At 40.3% G+C, this 22,938-nt stretch overlaps 1 protein-coding gene across 1 annotated transcript; it reads left to right on the top strand.

Annotated features, from left to right (window-relative positions):
* Positions 1-192: 192 nt before the first annotated feature.
* Positions 193-22,920, top strand: kcnn4 (potassium intermediate/small conductance calcium-activated channel, subfamily N, member 4; the record flags this gene model as incomplete). The annotated part of the gene is made up of 9 exons (XM_080038908.1): positions 193-480; positions 9,106-9,204; positions 10,760-11,196; positions 15,101-15,236; positions 17,735-17,845; positions 20,201-20,322; positions 21,253-21,322; positions 22,494-22,660; positions 22,790-22,920. 9 exons carry the CDS (start codon positions 193-195, stop codon positions 22,791-22,793), a joined length of 1,434 nt encoding a protein of 477 aa, XP_079895034.1. The 3' UTR covers positions 22,794-22,920.
* Between the last annotated feature and the right edge of the window lie 18 nt (positions 22,921-22,938).

Genomic DNA, 22,938 nt, shown 5'->3' on the forward strand with positions numbered 1-22,938 from the left:
TAGCGTTTTAGTAAAACCGCTATATAGCCTACTTTCGATGAGCGACACAAGAGAAAAAGGCCTGGTACATACTGCGCCTATCGAACTATGCCTTCCCCAAGTCGGGGGGAAAGCAAAGGGGAGACCGGACTGACAGAGGACAGCGACCTAAGGGAGAGGGCGACAGGCGGCCGTACCGTGTGCGCCCTGGAGATGGACAAGACGAACCGCAGAGTGAATGGCGACTCCAAAGTGGGGGGTGTAAATTGCGATGGTTCTATCAATCGAAACGGCGGCGACTCGGCAGAAGTATCCGTGCCGCTGTCACTCTCGGGGAAGCGGGCAGCTCTTATGGAGGGAGACGACCTCTACAGACTGCGAGACAGAAAACTTTTACTAGAGGATAAAAAGCGCCTTTGCGCGTTGTCACTGGGAACTGCTCTGCTCGGGATAGTCCTCATGATCATCCACGCCGAGATATGTCCCCACGTTTTGAAAAAGGTAAGTGTAGGAAATCAACTAGGCTATACTAATATCTTATAAGTGAAAAGCTGATCAAGTAGGACTTAAGTCTGTTAGAATAGACTGGATAATCAAATCAAATAATGTGATTGGACATGTTTGCAATGTGACATTTTGGTTTTGTTGATCTTAAAGCTGTAGCCCAACTCTGCCTCCCCTGAATGTTTCATTATGATTCGTTCTGCTAACTAATGTCAATATCACAATAATAATCAATAACTTGAGCTAATATTCGAGGGTTTTTCCTTAAAAGGCACATCTGTATATATAAAGGTAGAACATTCACAATCTGCATGCTCTGTGAACACACACACACACACACACACACACACACACACAACACAGCCGAATATTTGCCATCAGCAGTACCTAAATTATCTTTTTGCCAGCTGGTGACACATTTTATTGATGACCCTTGTTTTCATCATCAAATTAAAATAATCAACACAATTGTCTTAGTCTTTCCCACAACATAATGCAGTTAATGTAGCCTAACTAAAGCTGGGGCCTATTGCATAAAACTAGGATAAGGGATTAACCTAGGATTTTTCGGTTATCCTGGCTTGCGTTAGCCATGATCCGGTTGCATAAAAGCGGAGGGACAGAAGTTACCATAGAGATTTATTCTTTAAGTTTAGCCTGGTCCCGACCAGGATAAACGTAAAGGATAAACTTATTCTGTTGCCTGATTGGCTCAGTCAGCTGTCAGTCCGATCTGAAATCAAGGTGTTTAACAGTTATTCCATGATCTTCTGTGTAATGCTTTATTTTCATTAGCCTGTTTTAAAGTACCACATAAAGGACTACATTGTCATTTAGTTAAATAGTTATTCTTTTTTATTATTTAACCTGAACCATTTATAATTAACTTAATTATAATTAGATTAAGATGCAATGATATAAATTATAATAATTTATGTGATAGTCTGTTCATATTGCAGGCTATATTTATACAATTGATTATCGATGGCAGATGACGTTGCAAGTGTGGGTCAAATAAATTCACTTTGTACTTATAACTATATCGAGGTGCATCTGAAACAAAATTCAATATCAATGAAAAATTAATTTTTTCTGTAATTGAATTCAAAAAGTGAAACTTAAATATATTCTAGAAATTCATTACACATGAAGTGAAATTAATCTAGAATAAACATACTTTTCAGAAGGTCGACATTTCTGTATTATAAATCCTTTTTCTGATGTAACATTCTAATATTTTGAGATACTGGATTTTTTATTCCATGATCAATCAATCATCCAAAAAAAGGCCTGACATACTTCTTGTAATGAATCTATGAAAGTTTAACTTTTTGAATGGACTTTCCATGATATACATTTTTTTAGATGCACCTGCAGACTGCTCACTGTCAACTATTTTATCATAAAACAATGCAGGGACATCAAGAACAGTTGGCAGAGAATACATCTGCTGTATGAAATGAACTGCCCCCTGATTTACGGTTTAAACTGGCAAGGCATTGTGGGAAAATGGGCCGTCTTTTCCATTTTTCCATCAGTAAATCTGTGTTCGATCTTTGGGTCTACTTCTGAAAGCTGTGGGCTGGCACTTAACAGAATGACTTACACCTGGCTTGACAAAGCGGCCCCTTTCCATCCTGGATTGGTGTTTATGCAACTGACTAATCCAAAATGCCCAGGCTAGACTTTGTCAAGGCTGGCTTTATCAATCATCCTGGATATCTTAATTCCACTTTTATGCAATAGGCCTCTGGTCAACAGTTTGACTGCTGTAGCATATCAGCTCTTCCTCAACTGCTTGTGTAGCAGTCACAAATGCTCACAATATGTTTTTTTTATTCAGGCTGTATACAACTGATAAAATAAATTAACAGTTTTTATTTTTATTTAAACAGGCTTTCTCTTGTTAATGACATATTTAGTTTACAAAATGTGTCAAAAGGGCCGGGAAAAGCCACCCTTACACAACTGGCTACAACTCATTTGTTGTCATAACAACTTCCTTGATTAGCAGACAGCCCGATCCCAATACGGTACACCACCAGCAGAGCCTGCACCTGGGCTTTGAACCCTCCTGACCTACTGATTAGTAAGTCCATTTCCAGACACACTATTTGGTAGCACAGCCTCATGACATTAACATGCAGATCTCAGTGGATAACAATGCCAGGCCACACAATCAACAAATTATTAACTCCCCCCGACTTCCTACAGCCCCACGATAGTTCCACATGTGGAAAAAAGTTCTCATGCACGTTGCAGAACACCAGACCACCTCCATGCTGTGAACCAAGTGATTGAATACAGTGTCAATGAGCCCAACGTTTCTTCAGCCGCAATCTTTTGAGAAACCGATGAAAATATGGCCCGAACTTCAAAAGATATGCCTGCATGGTGCGTTCATGGAGTTGGACCTCGAGCAACACGGCCGTGAAATTAACTGTGCTGGCGTGAATGGGACATTACTATTCCAGTTTATAAATACGAACCAAGAGCAGGTGTTGTCTGTCCATTCCTTAACAACAGGCATCCGCTCCGGTAGCATGGAAACGCTGATGCACTGGAAAAGTGTGCTCCGCCACAGTTGAAGCCTATTCTTTTGGAGAGGCTGCATTGCATCTAACCGTATGCTTGATTAACCATTGTCAGCATTCATCTTAAACATTGATCTTAAAATCATGTGGTGTCCAAGTCATGAGTTACAGCTGCAACATCTACCCCCTCCGCTGACAGAAGAGAAATATGGCAACACTGCACTACACTATTATTGTTTTTTTGTTTTTTTAATATCCTTCTGTAAGAACACTGCAGAGTAGTTTGGAGCTGGACAACTTTTGGGTCCCTCAACGTGAACACCAGTTACAAAGTTATATTTGAAGCTTACCTTTTCATGGTTAGGCACAAAAAAAAAATACAGGGCTATTTATGGAACGTTTTTCCACATTTCACCCCTTCCCCTACAGCGAGATTGCACACAGGACTCTAGCCTATCTTTCCACATCATTTAGTGTATAATTAGAGTATTTGCGGGGCCAAGTCTAAAGAGGCTCTAAGTCTTGAGAGTTTGGCTGTGCTTGAGCCAGGAGTGTTCACTTCGACTTGGACGCAGCCTCATGTCTTCTTCTGCAACTCTTTTTGACCACTTTCCAGGAACCACTTCACAATCGAATCAGTGTCCACTGTCCACATAATGAGAGTGAAACGCTGACAATGATGTCCACTATTTAAAAGTATAGTATTGTTTGAACAATTTCAGATTTATTCAGAAATGTGTGAAATGTGATTTATTTTCACGCTATGATTATCTCAAATATAACATACTTTGCTAGGAAAATGACACCTCCATCTCTTTGCACAAGAGACATGTTGGAGATAAGTTCAGTGACATCCAGCATTCAGGGGACATTGTTGTTGTAGAAAAACAAAACATCCTTTTCCCCCATTAAATATATTGGACAGGAACTCTTACCATTCATTTGCATATTATCTTAAACTCAGCACCTAGCCAGCCATACCTGCTGCTATCATACCTTCTAACCTCATACTTGCCTTGGCTGTTGTTTGTCTGTTGTCCTTCCTGCGTTTTCTTTAATTAAATCAGAAATAAGATCGATAGGTTCTCACGTTTTAACTGTTTGCAGTGACTGGCATCTTAATTGATTTAATTGCCTGGATCTTACATGATAAATACTGTAACTCGCCTTTCTTTTGTCGGCATTTGGTCCCCTTCTTAGCTACTTTGAGCCTGCTTTCTCCTGTTTTCACTTGTATCCGTTTTGCCGCTTTAAAGTCAAAGCTGTCCAGGGCCAAGGGCGGATAACGGATGACAATGGCCTTGCATGTTATGACTCATTATTAATTTCCCACACCTACAACAAAAGAGTGGTGCCTGGCTTTAAGCCTCTGCAATGATCAGAAAATTATGTATTCTCCAACACACACGTTTGCTGTGTTGACTGTACCTGCCCTATATGACCCAAAAGTCAACAGGTGTTCATTACCACTAATAAGCACAGAAGCTCATGTCATTAATTCCTGCTCTCGATCAGTGAATCAACCCAGATCACACATGGAGATGTGTAAGACCTTTGGTGTGGGGAAGTTGTTACATGTTGCATATGTAGGCTACATATGCAATATGTTGCAACTCCCTCAATCCAAACCTGGCCTAGATCTGGCCCACATCTCTTAAGTCTAATTTGGTTGATTCACTGATTTATAGAGAACAGGAATGAATGAAATGAGCTGATGTGCTTATTTGTAATAATGAACACCTGTTGACTATTGCGTCATGACATACTGTCCTCATCCAATATCTTAGTATAATATCGGGCAGGATATTTCAATTGCAGTTAGTTCTGGGGGGCTGATGAGACACAGGAGTTTAGTGGAAAGAAGAAGACCAGCAGTGAGAGTCCACAGAGCAAGGATGGAGAACCAATTCCACGGGGCACACTAAAGTGGTATCCCTCTCATGTGCATTCTTTGTTTGTCTCTGACAGCAAATCAGCCACACCTGTCCTCCAACTGATGCGTTTTCCTGGTTCCAGGGAATCAAGTCCAAACCCCTTATTTAAATCCTCAGCATGCATTCTAGGAAGGAATCCCTGTTATACTCCAAGAAATTACTGTAATATTCCTAAGCTAATGAAGCCACACTGACTAATACACTAAATAAGAAAACTAGAGTGAGACGCATTTATTATTTCCATGGCAACTTTTTTATTACCGTACACACATACCAGACCTCCTTCTTTTACATTGGATACAGCTTTTTAATAAAAGTACTATTTTGTTCTTTTGCTATGCCTTTGGCTGGCCATGTCCTGGTGAGGGTGGACCGCTGGCCGTCCAAGACTATAAAAAACAATCCGTTTTAAGGTTAACCAAGATTAGGTTCACCGGGCTTGAAATAAAAGGAAAATGTTACAAAAACAATGTTCTAAACTCGGCAAGAAACATGTTGTTGAACTCTGTGTCATGGAATCATGGTGAAATGTTTTTTGTTGTTGTTGTGGAGTCTTCTAATTAGCCCTGGTCGAAATGCACACATGATGTGGATTCTATGGGAGTGGAAAAACAGTGTACCTTGCCAACGGACGCCACGCCATACCACCTAAACGCTCAAGTTTCCTCAAGTTCGAAAGTTTGTAATTATCTTTTTAACTGTAAACCACATTAAACTGCACGACCCGTTAAAGAGACTTCCATTGACGTTGCATCAGTTGCACTGACACCCATGAGTGAACTCTGCAGGTGCTCTTTAACCTGATGTGACCAGGATTGTCCGGTTCTTCATTTGGATCGTCAAAAGCATATCAGACAGCGAGGGACGACCCATCACAGTGTGTCCATCTGCGTCTCTAGGCTGTCAGTTCCCTGGACTGGAAAGTATTTCATTACAAGCACTCTTGTTCCTGTAATTGAGTGGCGTTTATGTACTCTGGAGTACATTAAAGAATCAGTAGTTACACTTCCATTAGTCCTAAGTACTGTCAGCCTCTAACGAAGCTCCTTCTGGAAAGACAAGAATTATAAAGTAATGTACAGTTAATAATATTAATATAATATATTATATATACTACACATACTGTACATTTGGTCAAAATCATCTTTTATGGAAAGTAAGTATCTGACAAAACCTATATTAAAAAGAAGAAGACACCTTGGAGAGCATCATTGATTGGAGACTAAATTAGTACATTTGCTGAATACATTTTTTTCATAAACGTATCTGAACATGTAGTCATGTCAGTTGAGGTTGCACAGTGCATAGAGCAGATGAAAAAGGTACTTACAAGTATATACTTTGCACACTTTTTTCCTTGGGTGGGAAGCTGGTGAGGGATTTTCTGCAGCCTACACTCTCTTATTTGTTGGCCTGTCCATACTGTATTTGGCCTAATAGCTCTTCAAAAAGTGAGATAAAAATAGAAAGGTTAACCCTGATCCTGCTCATGGTTTAAGGATTTTACCATTGTTTACAGATCTCAGAGAAAAATTGTTTGATTTTATTTTCTATTGCGTTTATTTGCTGGAAACTATGCACAAAAATAGAGACTGGATGTAAACAAATTTTTACTGTAATGGACCACATTTCTGACGATAAACAACAATGACGATAAAAACTCACCAACAAATTTAAATATAACTAGAACTGCAAGCAGTTGTGAACGGGGGCCAAGCCTCCCACGCGACTCGGGATCGGGCGTCGTCGTCCGTGGCGCCGGCCCCTCGCTTCACGGAATCCGGGGATGTAAAGTTTTTGAATGTGGGATGTTTGGTTTGGGAGTTATAGACCAAAAGGCAAAAAAATCCAGAGAAAGATGCTCAAGTGTGTTTTTGGCACCCCCTTTTGGAGCAATCTAAGGAAAAAGTAGAACCAACCTGAGAACCATAGGACAAACACGTGTGAAGGTGTTAATAGGATGAATCGTTTTGAATTTAGGAGCAGTTTGGTACAAGGTAGCTAATGTGCAAATGTTTAAAGCGCTACCGTTTAGTCTTCCGATGGTCGTAGAAAAATTCTTTATACAACTTTTGCTCGTGGGAGTCGGTAGAGCATAATGCTTTTGGTTTCGTCCAAATCGGGCAAAAACTGTAGGAGGAGTGTGTTTTGGTGACTGACACAGTTTTTGCGATGTAGCGAAAAAAAATCCCATACGCAAATGGGCGTGGCCTATCTCAAAAGATGCAGCTGATTTGTGGGCATCTGTGGATATAAAGTGTTTGACTGTGGGATGTTCGGTGTGGAAGTTAAAGCCCCAAACGCGGTTTCTTTGCTTTTTGTGGTTTTGGCGCCCCCTATGGATGACATTCGCAAAACTACGTTAGATAGAAAGATGCAGCCCAATGTACCAAACAAGTGGATGTCAAGTTTTTGAATGTGTGATGTTTGGTTGGGGAGTTATGAGTAAAATCAAATTGTCAACCTCTCCATTGTAAAGACACTTTTTTGAATTATCCCGCCAAAACACTTCGAAATAGGAAGTAAAAGTGAAAAATGTATTTGTTTAATAAGTCCGGCATACATAGGAATTTCTTGTCCATATTTTTTTATAGACTCAGGTATGCCCCATGATAGTCCCCCTTAAGTTTCAAGAAAATCCCTTTTTTTTTTTTAAAGGGATTTTCGCAAATCTTTAAAGCGCTACCGTTTGGTCTTCCGATGGTCGTAGAAAAATTATTTGACCGACTTTTGCTCGTGGGAGTCAGTAGAGCATAACGCTTTTGGTTTCGTTCAAATCGGGCGAAAACTGTAGGAGGAGTATGTTTTGGTCACTGACACAGTTTTTGCGACGTAGCGAAAAATGCATATATACACAAATGGGCGTGGCCTATCTCAAAAGATGCAACTGACTTGTGGGCATCTGTGGATATAAAGTTTTTGACTGTCGGACTTTTGGTGTGGGAGTTATAGCCCAAAACGTCTTTTCCCTTCTTGTAGCGCCACCTAGTGGCCGGCATGTCTGAATTTTTGTGTCTGCGTACCAGGCACGGACCTGGATCTAGTCATGCAAGTGGCATGTCCCAACCCTTTACGGTTTGGGCTGCAGCACCAGTTTTGCACGACGCCAAATAATCCCAGCAAAAACAATAGGGTTCCCTGCCCAGCAGGGCTATGGAACCGCGTTGCTCTGCAAAACGCGGTCCCTGGCCCTACTCGGGCTTGGCCCCCTAATAATACAACTAATATGTTAGTGATATATCTGGACAGTATATGCCAATATATGCTTCAAAGACAAAGAGTGATGATATATTTGGTCAGATTCTAGCCAAATACAGACTCCACATATTCCAATATATGCCATGCGGGCATATCCGGATATATATTTAATCTGTGTGTCAACATTAGATGTATCTGGACACGGAATACTTTATGAGGCAAATATGACACTGGATTTGATCTGACATAGTTTATATAAAAAAAATCTCTAGATATACTCCGGATTCTAGAAGAATAAAAAAAGGTAATCTCCGGATTTTGCCTATGACAAATAGTGATGATATATTTGGTCACATTCAAGCCAAATACAGACCCCACATATTTCAATATATGCCATGCAGACATTTTCGGGTTCATATTCTATACGTGTGTGAACATTAGATGTATCTGAAAACAGAATACTATATGAGGTAAATATGTTGAAATATGACCCAACATTTATCCTGACACAATGCATGTCAAAAAAATCTCCAGATATGCTCCTGATTCTAGCAGAATTAAAAAAAGGCAATCTCCGGATTTGGGGGGTTTTCGCGCAGTGAACTTTAATAGGATACTACCCCAACTGTCCTTTTTTGTAATGCGAAAGCTATAACTTCACTCTCTCTCTCCTTGTCCTAAGATTGTTCTCACATAACACGTTATTGAGCCAATGTCTGTTTTGAACTTTTCTTTTTGATCTTACCTCTCCTTGTATAATATAATAATCACTTCTACTTTGGACTCAGATACACTTGTACTCTTTCCAACCCTGATATAACCACGGCGGGGCACGAGAAACTGTTTCATAAAAAGAGAGATAATGGAGAACATTATTAGAAAGAAGTCAAATCTCAGATGTTGCAGAAAGCTTTCCTTCTAATGCATTATCTCCCTTGTCTCCATTTCCTTCCCAGGGCTCAAACTCTGCCTTAATCATCATCAACCTATCCATCAGCCTGTCCACTGGGTTTCTCCTGGCCCTCATTATAGCTTTCCATTTTAAGGATATCAGGGTGAGTTTGCTTTTACCCCTTTGTTTCCAACAGCCTGGACACCCTTATTGTTATGTGTAATGTGTGGGCCTATGTGTATGTGTGTGTGTGTATGGATAGCTGCATTGCTGAGCTTCAGGGCACCACTTGACATATTTTGTGCATCCCTTATTGTACCAGTTACGTTTGTTCCAAATCAACTTGGTTGGAATGATTCATTGTTAGAGATACTGCAGGGCAATGGCTTCAGAAGGAGCTCTCGGTCCACTGATGGTAGCCTCAACACTGATTATCTTTGTTATATTTTCTGCGTAAAAAAATGAAACCCTGGCCCACACAGGCATGCACAATGTCGCAGCTGCGATATTTTTCCAATACGTGTGGCTTGCTGCCGGGATTGATTGAAATTAGACTAGAGTAAACATTCTTTCATGTGTCCTCGTACACACTCACAGCATGCATATTCAATAAAGTGCCTTCCGAAAAACAAGTGTAGAGGGCATAGTGTATATGCAAATAAGTGATCCATACCCTGGGCTGCTTTTCAGGACTCAAGGTATCATTTTCTGTTTTATTTTAATTTAATTTTGGCTGGGCTGCTAGGTCTTGTTATGTCACCTATAATGCTTTCAGTTTGGTTGCAAGTCATGTGTGTCTGATACAAGTGGGGTCCTTGCAAGTGTGAAAAAGAGATAAGGGAGGGAAGGTTAAGGGTGGAGACCAACATACAGGCAGTGTTCAGCGTAGCTTTAATTCATTTGCGTCAGAGGTGATGACTAAATTTAGTCTTATGCTTTAAGACTTAATCAGCAAAGCAAATAGAGGAAAAAGTTCTGAGAATATTGTCCCTCTTTTTTTGTACTTCCTTTAGGAAACTGAATGACAAAACATTTACATACTGAGGGGCTGAACCCATTATCTCTTATTATCACTTAATGTGAACTACTCTCATACAAACTAGCATAAAGGTTTCCCTAAGTCTTTTGTGGTTTCATGTCTTTCCCAGCTTAACAAACATTACTCTTATGACAGCACATTACATACGTGGTGGGCCATAGATAACTATTAATTTGCATTTATTTGTGTTTTGCATCACATGCATATACACACATTACGTACAATATATCCCAGCTTGCTCAATAATGGCATTAGATTTTGACCCAGTTGTTCTTGTTATGTTGTCGTTCTGTGACTTTACTGCACTGTTGTTACGGAAATATTACATTTGTTTACTTTAAGGTTTATTGAAACAGTCAAATCATAGAGACAGCACGTCAGCAGGTGCAAAGACACAGGCAGCACCTTGTTGTAATAATGTCATCAACTAGGATCAGGGGTAAAACTGGAGATTGAGAGAAAAAATGAATGGTCGATTTGTATTTAAGTTTCAATGATAAAAAAATCCTGGAGGACTTATCCCCTATCCCTTAGAATGTCCTTTTGATGATGATGTCCATCGTCCAAAATTATATATCCACTTTTGATTATAGATGAGACTCTCTTTTCACTTCCATCAGTACAGTGATCTTTTTCTTCTCTCCCTCTCTTTTCCTTCCTGTCCTCTTCCATTATCCAGCTTTTCATCATTGACCATAACCAGGTGGACTGGCGCATTGCCATGACCAGCCACAGGATTCTGGTGATCACCCTGGAGCTGTTAGTCTGTGTCATCCATCCTGTTGGCACATACTGGGAGGTGGGTTTCCCTCTCAACTCGTCCTCCTCAGCTCCATTGTGTCTTTCCAACCCCCCTGGCAAGGCCCTGATGGACATGGAGCTGCTGTTATCTATGCTGATGTTCCTGCGCTTGTACTTGGTGCACAGAGCCATCCTGCTGCACAGCAAAGTGCTGCTGAGCGCCTCCTACAGGAGCATCGGCTCTCTCAACAACATCAACTTTACCTTCCGCTTCGTCCTCAAGGTACTGATGAACCAATACCCGGCGCGCACCCTGCTGGTCTTCATCCTCTGCTTCTGGCTCATTGCATCCTGGATGCTTACTCTCTGTGAGAGGTAGGGAGGAGAACTGGATGTGTGTGTGTAATCGATGCAAATGGACTGATCATACAAAGGTGGTGTTATGAGTAAAAAACAGAAACAACAACAACAAACTGATATGACGTAGGCTATGTTCTTTGTCCGTGCTAGACATTACAATTAGTACATATTATTTTCACAAATAAGTGTCACCTAGGGGGCTCTCGTGGTGTAGTAGATAGAGCGTCCCACTAGAGGCTCGGCCCTCATCGCAGCAGACCCGGTTCGAATCCAACCTGGGGTCGGTCCTCTGCATGTTCTCATTTCAACTCCGTATCTCCATAATCTGTGTAATAAAGCAAAAAATGCCCAAAAACTCTTTCAATTAAAAGTTGCACCTGCAACCTTGAGGATTGAATGTTAGGCCTAGTAGTAAAAATGATTTTCTTTTCAATAGGAAAGCCTTTATTGATTTATCTACTTTGGAATATAGGCTACTGTAATTCATCAACACTGCTAATATAATTTGCTGTAGAGAATTTGATAAAGAGATAGACACCGCTCTCAATTCTTTATGTCAACTATAGAGCTACAGCCAGCTGATGATAAGCTTAGCTTTGCATAATGCAAATATGAAGTTTTGTGGTATGAAGGGAACAAATAGGCTACTTGTTTTACCAGGATGTGAAACTATTTCTTTCTCTCAAACAGTTTCTTGACCGTATTTCCAGACCTGATAGTAGAACAGTGACATAGAGTAGGCCTTGTCTGTAAAAAGCTTAATTGCACCTGCCTGCTGATCTTTGCTTTATTTCTCTATTTTTATGACAGAGCTGTTCCTGCTCAACAAATATTGACTGGAATCGACACATAAGTTGTAGTGAAACAATTACATTTGTTTGCTTTCCACACCAGACATTAGTTAAAAGTAACATTATCTATATCCTATCTAAAAAATCATCAATGACGACCAGAGCCGGCCCGAGGCATAAGCGAACTAAGCGGCCGCTTAGGGCCCCCGACTGCCTGGGGGGCCCCCTAAAAAAAAAAAGTTTGTGTGTTTGATATTAACATCATACTATGCAAATGTGAGTTATCATACAAAAAAAGGAATAAAATGTTTTGGTCTAGATAATTAATAGCCTAAAAATGTAATCAGTTCATCTGGGAGGAAATCCGAAATTATCTGATCATGTCACGTTCACATCCATGCACAGTGTGTATTGAGTTTATTTAAAAACAATTGGAAATGGGGCTGCCCTCAGTTGCCCATGCACTGTGTATAGTCTATAGCAGGGGTGTCAAACTCATTTTGGTTCGAGGGCCACATACAGCCTCTCTGATCTCAGGTGGGCCGGACTAGTAAAATAATGGCAAAATAACTCCAAATCCCTAACTTTGTTTTTCAGTAATATGCTTTATCACTCAGCCTACATTTGCAACCTACATTATCACGGATCACAAGGGATCTCTGTACCCCCCAGGAAATGTCTTAGTAAAGGTTGCTGCTGGCCATGGGAATAGGAGGTGCGGCGCGAAGCGCCGCAGCAAAAATTTTGGGGGTATTTTGCTCAAAGATGCCAATGTGCACTAATGAAATAAACAACTGTTTATTTGAATACACAAATACAACAGGCACTGACCTTACAGTTGTCCAATTTTGTTTATTATATGTACAGGTACACATTTTGTGCAAACATGCAGACTGTACAAAATACAATTAAATAAAAGTGCAACTTCTACTGTTTTGATTTATTTTTAAATACAGAGGTTATTGGTTGTTTTGGAATTTGTTTTTCCCAATTTAAAACATAAAAATAAAGCAGCATTGAAAATTAGGAAATAAATCTTGTAGGCCTACACTAGCATGCTCCTGCTCGTTTTGCGCACACAGAGCCACACACACCGCGCTTGCTAGTACATTAATTGTTCAGCACTAAAAATAAAAATATTTTTATTTTTATTAAAAAGTAATAAAATAAATGTACTAAAAATAAAAATGTTTTTTTTTTTTGGTTTTTACTTTGCCATAAAGCACTGGAGGAAACATTAATAGCGGTGAAGCAGGATTGCCATTTACCATTTACCACGTTGCTAAAATGTGCTTTTTTATTTAGGCTGCCCCCTAGCGGCAGGAGTGAGCATTTCGGTTATTTCTTTAAAAATTCATAACTCCTCACAGGAATGGGCTAGAGACTTACTTTTTTTTTTGACATACTCAGAAATTTATGCTCTACAGGTCGCGGGCCTGATCAAATCATCTCGCGGGCCGGATCCGGCCCGCGGGCCGTATGTTTGACACCCCTGGTCTATAGCCTATGTCAGCCTTGTCTGTGGAAAAAAAGATACAGTAGCTGGACAACAGAGTTCTTCTGCTTCGTTCCTCACACTGCATTTAAATGCATTCACTATATTACAGAGAAATATGTCCCGTAAAAGAAAAAGAGCTCCAAGCCCAACCCATAATATTTTATTTTATATTAATATTTTTATGGAAAATCCATGTGTCCTTCTTCAATAGCTTCTAATTCATCTGACCCAGTGTCTCCAAATTATTTGTTCACACAAAATTTCGCAGATTTAGCCTCTTAATTTTCCTCTCAAAGTGCACCAGATTCATGCATTTCACTTTAAAAAGGTTAAAAAAATCTCCCGGGGGGGCATGCCCCCGGACCCCCCTAGGAGGGTCTGAATCTCGGCTGTCTAATATTTTCGCACAGCCGCACAGTGGAGGCACTAGCGGAAAACACTGGGTGTGTGAATGATATTTAACAAAGATCTATAGTTTCAGCAGCGCTAACATTGGAGATGGGCCCCCTAATCAAGTTTTGCTTAGGGCCCCCTGAAGGCTTGGGCCGGCTCTGATGACGACACTCAGTTATCATGGATTGAGCAAACAAATGACAGCCAAAAGCAAGTTTTTTTTGAGCATACTAAGTACGTAGGTTATCATGTTTATTTAAACTAAATACTCATGATCAACTGCACCTGCACTCATAAATAATGTTTTATCATTGCTTTCACTACACAACATTTATTTTTTCTTCTCCTTCATAGATCACACACATGCACACACACTGCAGCTCTGTCGGTTACTTGTTCCCCCAAACCTCCACTCCCCGTCACACGTATGCACATTAAAAGCAACAAAAATGCTTGGTAGTTTAACATTCCTCCTCAACCCTTGATGGTCAATTTGACTTTCCTGTTTTGAATGGATTTATATTAACTGATCATGATATTCTATTTGGTTATTCTAACAAACTGCTCAGCGAACTATACGTCAACCTTATCCTCTACAGTGTTTTTGGCTGTATGAGCTATGTGAGATCATTAGTTAATTTGAACCCTTAATGGGAGGTCTTGCCTTCACTTTCACATGTCTCAGTCTGGTATGTTTTGACCTGCCAAGAGGAAGAAAATAGTTTACGATGAATTGCTGATAAAGACGACCAAACCTTTTCAACACCACTATTACTCCAGCCGTTTTCTATATTAGTTGATTGCAACAGACAGGAGACAAATGATCACCCAAGTATTTGTATGACCTCTTTGTGTGGTGTCTGAAACAAATGGATAAATACTGAATGAATAATCAAATTGGTTTATATTGGGAATACCTCTGGATATATCAACAATTGCGTATGAACTGAATGCAACAAAGTTTGTCTCTATGTTCACTATTATACATTCTAAACTACATAATTATCTTTCAGGCACCTGAAATGAAGTTAAACAAATGGTAATGTTACAGTCCAACATGGCCATGTATGTGATCATGATTTTTTTTTAGTTTCAAGATGTTTGTATTTATGTATGTAATTGGTTTTGTTAATGTACTGACTGGACTTTTCGTCTTTGTGCAAACTCCCATGTGATCCAAAGAAAGGCATTCAACTAATTTCATCACTTCTCAGTTCTTCTTTCTTCCCCAATGCAGGAAGACCCAAGAATCGACAGGCAACATAGACACTGCTCTGTGGCTCATAGCCATCACCTTCCTCACTGTGGGCTACGGGGATGTGTCGCCCAGCACCACCTGTGGCAAGGCGGTGTGTCTCTTCGCTGGAGTCATGGTAAACTAGGTTGGGTTTGCTAGTCGAGAAACTGATGAAGTCTTGCTCTTTTGAGATACAGTGTGAGATGTAAAAGCTGCAGATGCATGCGATTGTGTGCACATTGAAGTATATGAAACACTTGAGGCATGTTATTTTATTTCGAGTGTTTGATTTGGCTTCTTTGGCCTCTTATGAGAAAAGCGCAGCAGCACTGGTTTGAACACAAAAGATAATTTGATGATTAGTTTGATAAACACAAAGAACAGAGAAGTTTTATCTTTGTATTATTTCTGTATTTGTTCCAACCAAACCACTTAACATTTCTGGACAAATACCAGATTGATAAGGCACTATCAAAAGTTGTGCGTTTCCTCTTCTTTCATTTTGTTTCACCGTGTTTTATTTTCACATATAGGTCAATTTTACCATTGCCTGGCCTTTTATGCGATTTCTGCCATTTTCCTTCATTTTTTTATTGCCTCCTGCTTGGTTCCAGATTGTTCTGCTTTATTCTGTTCCAGGTCATCCTCTCTGGTTTGTTTCATTGCTTTCCCTTCCTGTTTTGTTCCAATGCAGCAATTTTCCCCCTTATTTTCCTATTTTTTTTCCCATTTCATATCGTGTCAGTTCTCTCCTGAACCTTTTGCGTTAAATCCCAGCCCATCCTGCACTATTCCACTAGTTATCTTGGACACGTTACATTCCTTTTGCCCGGCTGCAAACCCTCGCCGTGCTGACAGACCTGAATGTCTTCACTCCCCCGTGTGTGTGATTTAGGTCACAGCTGTAGATTAATGGACGGAGCTTCTGCAGAACCATGGTGGTACCATGCGCTCTGAGGGAGAGAACCTGTCAGCATGCAGCGGGCGCTGTGCACTCCACACATAACATCAGCATGGAGCGTGATGTTTCTGCTGAGTGATTGCATTGTTTCCCAGCATGTGCTCACTGACTCTTCTCCCAGTCGTCATTGTTGAGGTTAGATTTAGCTTGATTGTTTATCTCATCACAGGATAAAAAGAAACCAAATAAAGGTTTCTAGGGAGAAAGTACAGAAAGCATTGTAGTTAGTTCAAATTGTTTGATTACACTGTGCATAGCAGCAAATGAGAGCAAAAACAACCTTTCAAAGTGCTGTTTCTTTCTACTATTACAGCTTGATAATATTGGTGTTTTTATGGTTTTGCAAAGGACTAGCATGGTTACAACTGAGAGAAAGGTGGAAGGGAGTGTCAGATATAGAGATGGAGGGTTAACATTCTGAGGAAATTATATTTGAGATAAACCACAAAGAGTTACAGTCAGCTAACTTAAGATAAACAATAAGTGACTGATAGCGAGGAGTGGTATGTTTGAATAGGCGATAGATTTGGTCTGCTGCCTCACCTCTCCGCTGCGCTGAATTCTGGTTAAAGCAGATAAGGGTTGCCACCGTGTTTCTGGATGTGGGCACGAGTCCGGTTTAGACACTTCAGTGACAGAGTGGAAAACAATCTTTTCCCTCTCTCGTTCTCCATCTGCCTTGTTTTTATAAGCTTCCCCCCTGTATAAGGGAAAACTTTCCACCATATCCATTTTTAGGTGGTTTATTGCTGTTGGCACCACTACAACAGGAGGGTGTGCCAACCTGTGCCAGTGGTTTGAAAATAAATAAAATTCCTTCTCCCATCAGGGCAGTCCTAGGAGCCAGTGACTGGGGCTCTTACACCTGTAATATGGCTGAAGGCCTCTATGGTCTGCTTGAGTCCAACTCATAAGTCAATTTGCAGCTGTGTTCAGGGGTTGACAGCACTGTTTGCAATCCCAACACTGTGTGTGGATGGATCCCAGAAAATAGTCTGTACCTCCCAGGTTTCACAGGCTTAATGACAGATATTTTGTGGCTGTCGGAGTAAAGTATGAATTTTTTTTAAGCTCTGGTTTCTGTTTTCTCATGCTCCTTCTTTCTCTCTCTTTCTAACGCGAGCTGAAAAAGGAAAACAGGTAAAAACTAGTTATCTTTTGTCATTCTACTTGGTATACAATGATCAGTGGAGTGCTTTGTGTGTGTTTACTATGACGTTTGTGTGACAATGTTGTGCCTATGATTCACTCTGCGGCCCATCTGAATCTTCACCATCGCCCTGTAGTTCTTCGTCCAGCAATAGCACAAAGCTATTCTCAAAGGAGATTCATAGCAGTGCCACAGAGGTCTGTGTTTAACCGTTGAACTCTCTGTGTAAATATAACTATGATTTATTGGGACAAAACCATATGAGGTATGAAGACCAACATTAAGTTTTCTGAATAAGCGCTTTCCCTTGAGGGGAATGGTGGAGCGAGACATACACAACCCACTCTTGAGGATTTGGGCAAAATTAGCCTTAAAGTCCGACTGTAAATGTTAACATCAGTTTCTTTTCAGTTCTCAGCATCAATCTCCACTGCTTATATGATTTTTGAGAAACTGTTGAGAAGACAAGGCAGATGATAAATCTCTCAGTAACCTGTGTGTGTGTGTGTGTGTTGGGTCTCAGGGTGTAGCCTGCACTGCCATGCTGGTTGCAGTCGTTAACAAGACACTGGCGATGAACAAGGGAGAGAAACATGTGCACTTCTTCATGCTGGACATCCAGATCACTAAAAGGGTAAGAGAAAAAATACGTTATTCAGCAAAAATATATTATAATGGTATAGTTTAAGAAAAACATACCAACTCACCGGTTTGGGATATATTCTTTGCAACAGTTTGCCAATTTTCTTTATCAGAAATATGACATTTGAATGGACATGCATGACCATTTTCGCTTGCGATTTCGCTCTTAATTATCTTCCCCACAACTCTGACGGGCTTCATCAATAAGTTGCTACCTCTTAGAAACTACCAGTTTACGACTTCTTACTTACAAAGCATGTATACTTTATATTCCCTATTTACTGTACTGTGACGTTATGGATTTTTGGTTGTACCTTCACTTTTATTTTCTGTATTCAAATCAGCTTGCAGAAACTTGAGACTTGTTTAAGTTGGGTAATCCATCACAATGAACATTATGTCTTTGTTTATTGTTGTCAGAGTCACTGGAACATTGCGTAGTAATCCAGCTGTAAGTGCTGAATGATTTGAAAAGTCTGTGCTGCGTTGCCAGACATAATAACATAACTCAATAAAAGGAGATCTTTGGTATGCTTTGGAGAAAAAACTTTATTTGTATTAAACGGGTCAAAACATAGAATTCTGGTTGTTAAATAGAAATCCGCCATGGAGCAGAAATGTAACAATTTTCTATGGTGGAGTTAGTGAAAATAGAGTCTTTAACCCATAAACCACTCTATATAGGTCAGATAATTGTCTATTAAGTCAGAGAACCATCTTAGGCGTAGTGTCGTGACATAATAAAGGGTGAATATGTAACCCAGTGACAAAAATGGGTTAACATAAATAAAATAATAACTAAATAAGCATATAATGATGTATTATGAGGATCTTATGGGCATTTATTTATTTATGTTAACCCATTTTTGTCACTGGGTTACAAATACATCACAGGCTCCCATGACGTACATACCTAAATCATAATGTCCAATATAACAGGTGCAACACATCGGTGTTGTAAGGGAGATTTTTAAAACTTTTAAATGGGAGCTATAAAACCTGAAAATAGTGACTCTCTTTTTTTGCGAAATGTTGTGATATTTATCCTATTATTAAATAAACTTACCCCATGAAAACATTAAGTAAACAGTTCTCCATCCTCCCTTCCATTAAAAGTATACTACCATGTAAAACAAAAAAGTGAAATGATAAAGCGGATGGAGCTGTCAGGATGGAAGCGTCACATTCATGTTTTGGTTTTTGAGTCTAATTATATTCTTTTTTCCCCTTGAATAAGAGACACCAGAGGACAGGAGAATGTGGGATAAAGGAGGAAGATGAGGGCTGCCAATCTCTTTATATAGCGTTTTCAAGGCGTCAAACTGAGGAAATCATCTGATCTCTGTCAGGAAAGAAACTTGTGTCAGTTCAGGACGGTGCAGTGGCAGGCCGGAAACTGTGAGCGTGTGTGGAAGTGACTTGCAGTGTAGTAGTTACTCTGTTTGTCGACTTGGACGGGATTCAAGTGTTTGCCTGTTGATGGGAAGGAGGTGTCAGATGAACGAAAGCTTACAAGGAAGCATTGTCAGAAAGCCAGAAAATGGACTTTGAGATAAACATTCATTTGCAATGATTGATGGAGAATTCCTACAATCTCAGCTTGTCACCAAACGGTGAAGCGCTGTCTTAACTGCACTAGCTGAACCGCTTTGGAGGATACAACCACTTCCTCTCTCCTGGTGGCTGCATCCTGTCACAAGGTGCATCTCTTTGCCTTGCTCGTGGTTGTCCTGCTCTCTGTGTGTGTGTGTGTGTGTGTGTGTGTGTGTGTGTGCATTCCTCCAAACAATCTGGTGCAGTCCAGATTTACACTGATGGGAACAAGGGAAGACATCTGGATGTAGACACTGACAGCCTCTATTAATAACCCTTCACAACAGGGCCAGAGTGACATCATCACAAGGCAGTAACAGTGATTTGTGCAGGAAGACAAACAGACATGAATAGAATCAAAGAGAAAAGTGCAAAAAAATGTGAAATCCTGCTATGTCTAAACCTCAGTGATGGTGTGTATATGGCTTTGTTTATTCATATACAAATAAGCATTTGTGCAAAAATAAGTAATTTATAGTTATTTTATAATTGGAAATCAGCAACGTAGAGCAACAGGGTTGAACAGGAAGACTATCTGGATTTAATCAGCTGGCTTGGATGACTCACACATTTACTTCCTGTGCTAAAATGATAGATATGAACTACATTTTTGTCCAAAAACTACGATAACAGCTGTGTGTTTTTGTCCGTCAAGCATGGAGGTTTGATTGACTTTATCTTGATGCACTCATGGCCGCGCTTGCGCTCCTGGAACCTCTGTGTTTGATCAATCAGTTTTGGATGTTTTTACCAGATTCGCCACGCTGCCGCTAATGTGCTAAGGGAATGCTGGCTTCTGCACCGCACAAACCTGGCAAAGGGCAACCGCGGTGAGCACCGGCGACACCAGAGAGGCCTTCTTGAAGCCATCAGAATGTGAGTTACTGTATCGTAAAATGATACCTCCGGGCATAATGTCTGTGCGTTTATGTCTGGGTGTGGGTGGTGGTTTGTGTGCCTTACATGTGTATGTTATGGGTCATTATGTCAACATGCTCAACCGCAGAGTCACAGTTTTGAATGGCTAATTTAGATCACCAATTAGATTTATTGTGCACATTTATGTGGGCAAGGCCTGTGTGAACAAGGATACACCCTTTTATAATACAAATTCAAGGCAATGTTCTTACACATGCTGGCAAAAAAAAAAATTAAAGTTTCATCCCCATTGTGTCATGTATTGTTGTTTTTGAGCCCAAGCTCCTCTTCTAGGAACAAGTAGATTGCACAAGACAGGAAGTCCAGAAGTGTGATTGCATGGTTTGTTATCCTGCCAACAGGATTATGTGTGTGTGAGTGTGTGTGTATGTGTTAACCTAAGTGGAAGGGTTGTACTTCCTGTTTCACACCGAGCAGAACCACTATAAATAAATATGCTATGAAAAGTTGGAGCGGGAGGCTAGACTGTATTGGTGGCACTTCTGGTTCATCCATGGGGCTACGTGTAGCCCCTATTGCACCTTTATATGTCTGAAAGCTACTAGCAGTGTTTTATAGCTCTTTAACAAACACAGCATGAATCGTGCATGTTGAGTAGTGGAATACATAAGCAGGAGTTGAGTATTGTGCCAGGATTGTTGTATTTGTCTAAAAATAGGATGCTTCATCCGTAGATACCCACTTCCCAAAGTAACATCATGCTGTTTTTTTCTTTTTTTAAATCAAAGAAGCAGTCTTTCACTAGTAAATATATTAACTTTGTCCTGCTTACCCTCCTGTGTCTCAGTGGAACAATGTAATTAAAATGCAATTATGTCTGAAATACTCCCACATGACTGAGATCTATCAAACCTTTTTTCCAAACAGATTTCGGCATTTGCGCCTCAAACAAAGAAAACTGAGAGATTACGTCAGTGAGATGGTGGACCTCCCTAAGGTAAAACGACAGCTGGAAAGTCTAAATAAGATCCTAAAAGCCTAAAACCATTCACTACTTAAATTACTCAGTATTTTACAGGCTGCTGTTTATCGCTAGGTGTGTTCAGACGCATTAAATGCTAGTTAGAAAATCTCCATTAAATGTCTCAGGATTCATTTGTGTCAGGAATTCATAGGGCCAGAAAAGTTTCCCATGTGGAATAAACCCAAGATATAAAGACATCACCCGGTGAGAGGAACTAATGCGTAATTTGTGCATTTTAAATGAATTTTCTTGATTTATTTATATGGAAAAGAAGCCCAGTCTTTCCAGACTGCAAGTGTAAGCCCCTTGGTAAGATGTCAAAAGTTAATCTGACTGAACACAGCCACAGCGAGCATACTGACTGAAAAAATGTGTTCGATTTATAGACTTTAAATATAAAACAAGAATAGGTGTACAGCTTACCTATAGTAGCCTAGCCTATATGGCTGGACCTCAATTGGGTTTAGGTAGGGTGAATGTAGTATTAGTGTAGTAGCAAAGCAGATGTAGCCTACGTTCTTCTTATGCAGCGGTGTCAATATAGCCTATATAAACAATTTAAAAAAATATGGTTGCTGAAAAAAGATCAGTTGTCACAAAACAAGCTCTGGTTTGTCCTATATTTTAAGTAATTTATGCTCTCTAACATATTTTGTAACCTGTCGCTCTGACCAGCATGTCTGTCGGCTCCAAATGTTTTACAGACAGGCTTTGTCTTTTCTGTGCGCTCGCCCTGACATCTGTGCGTCTTCTCTTCTTTGATGTCAACAAATTTTTTGCATGTTGTATCGCTCGCTTGACTAATTGCATGGCTTCAATTATCACAATGCATTATGCCGTGTCAGACTGTCGGCGATCCGCCAGCGACTGTTAAGTTTAAATGGGCAACATCCAATAAAAGGACCAAGCAATGACTTAATGAGTTGTCTGACCTATTGCTGAATTTGGTCGCTCACACACTCAGCGACATTCGCGTTTGTGGGGCTGGCCAAAAATAAAACAGCTCATTGTGGGGCCACAAAATGTAGTGACACCATTTATAAGCTGCGACAATGGGTTAGTTTCAATCTATGAACCATTTCATGCTAATGGACTTTTTTTAAACAAAATATTTGCATCTTTATTGTGCCTCTGGTCTCAATAGATGCAGATGATCATGTGTGACCTCAGTGCCAACTGGCATAACTCCTATCGGGAGCTGGAGCAGCGTATCCTCTCCATGGAGCAGAAGCTGGATGAGCTGAGTCGCTGCTTCCAACAAACGTCTGAGCTGCTGTCTCAGGCCCTTTGTCACCGCAACCCAGAGATCAGGTAAACAAGACTTGTGGAACTGGTGTGCAGATTTGCTAACAACATTGTACAGGATGTGGTAGCTAAGTTGAATAAGAATGTGCCTGCATAGGAAAATAAATCGTATTTTGTGTTGATTCTTTTTTGCAGGTGACATGGCTACAGGCACTTGTTCCAGAGATATTTGTCGTCTTTTCAGTGTTTTCATCAACAGTATACATCAAAGTGAGAGAGTAAATCTACTCCACCCAGAGCTGCTCCGGACCGTTGACATGCTGAACCACTTGGAAGACTGGCAT

This window comes from Ammodytes marinus, assembly GCF_949987685.1.
Source record: "Ammodytes marinus genome assembly, chromosome: 13".
Lineage (NCBI taxonomy): Eukaryota > Metazoa > Chordata > Actinopteri > Uranoscopiformes > Ammodytidae > Ammodytes > Ammodytes marinus.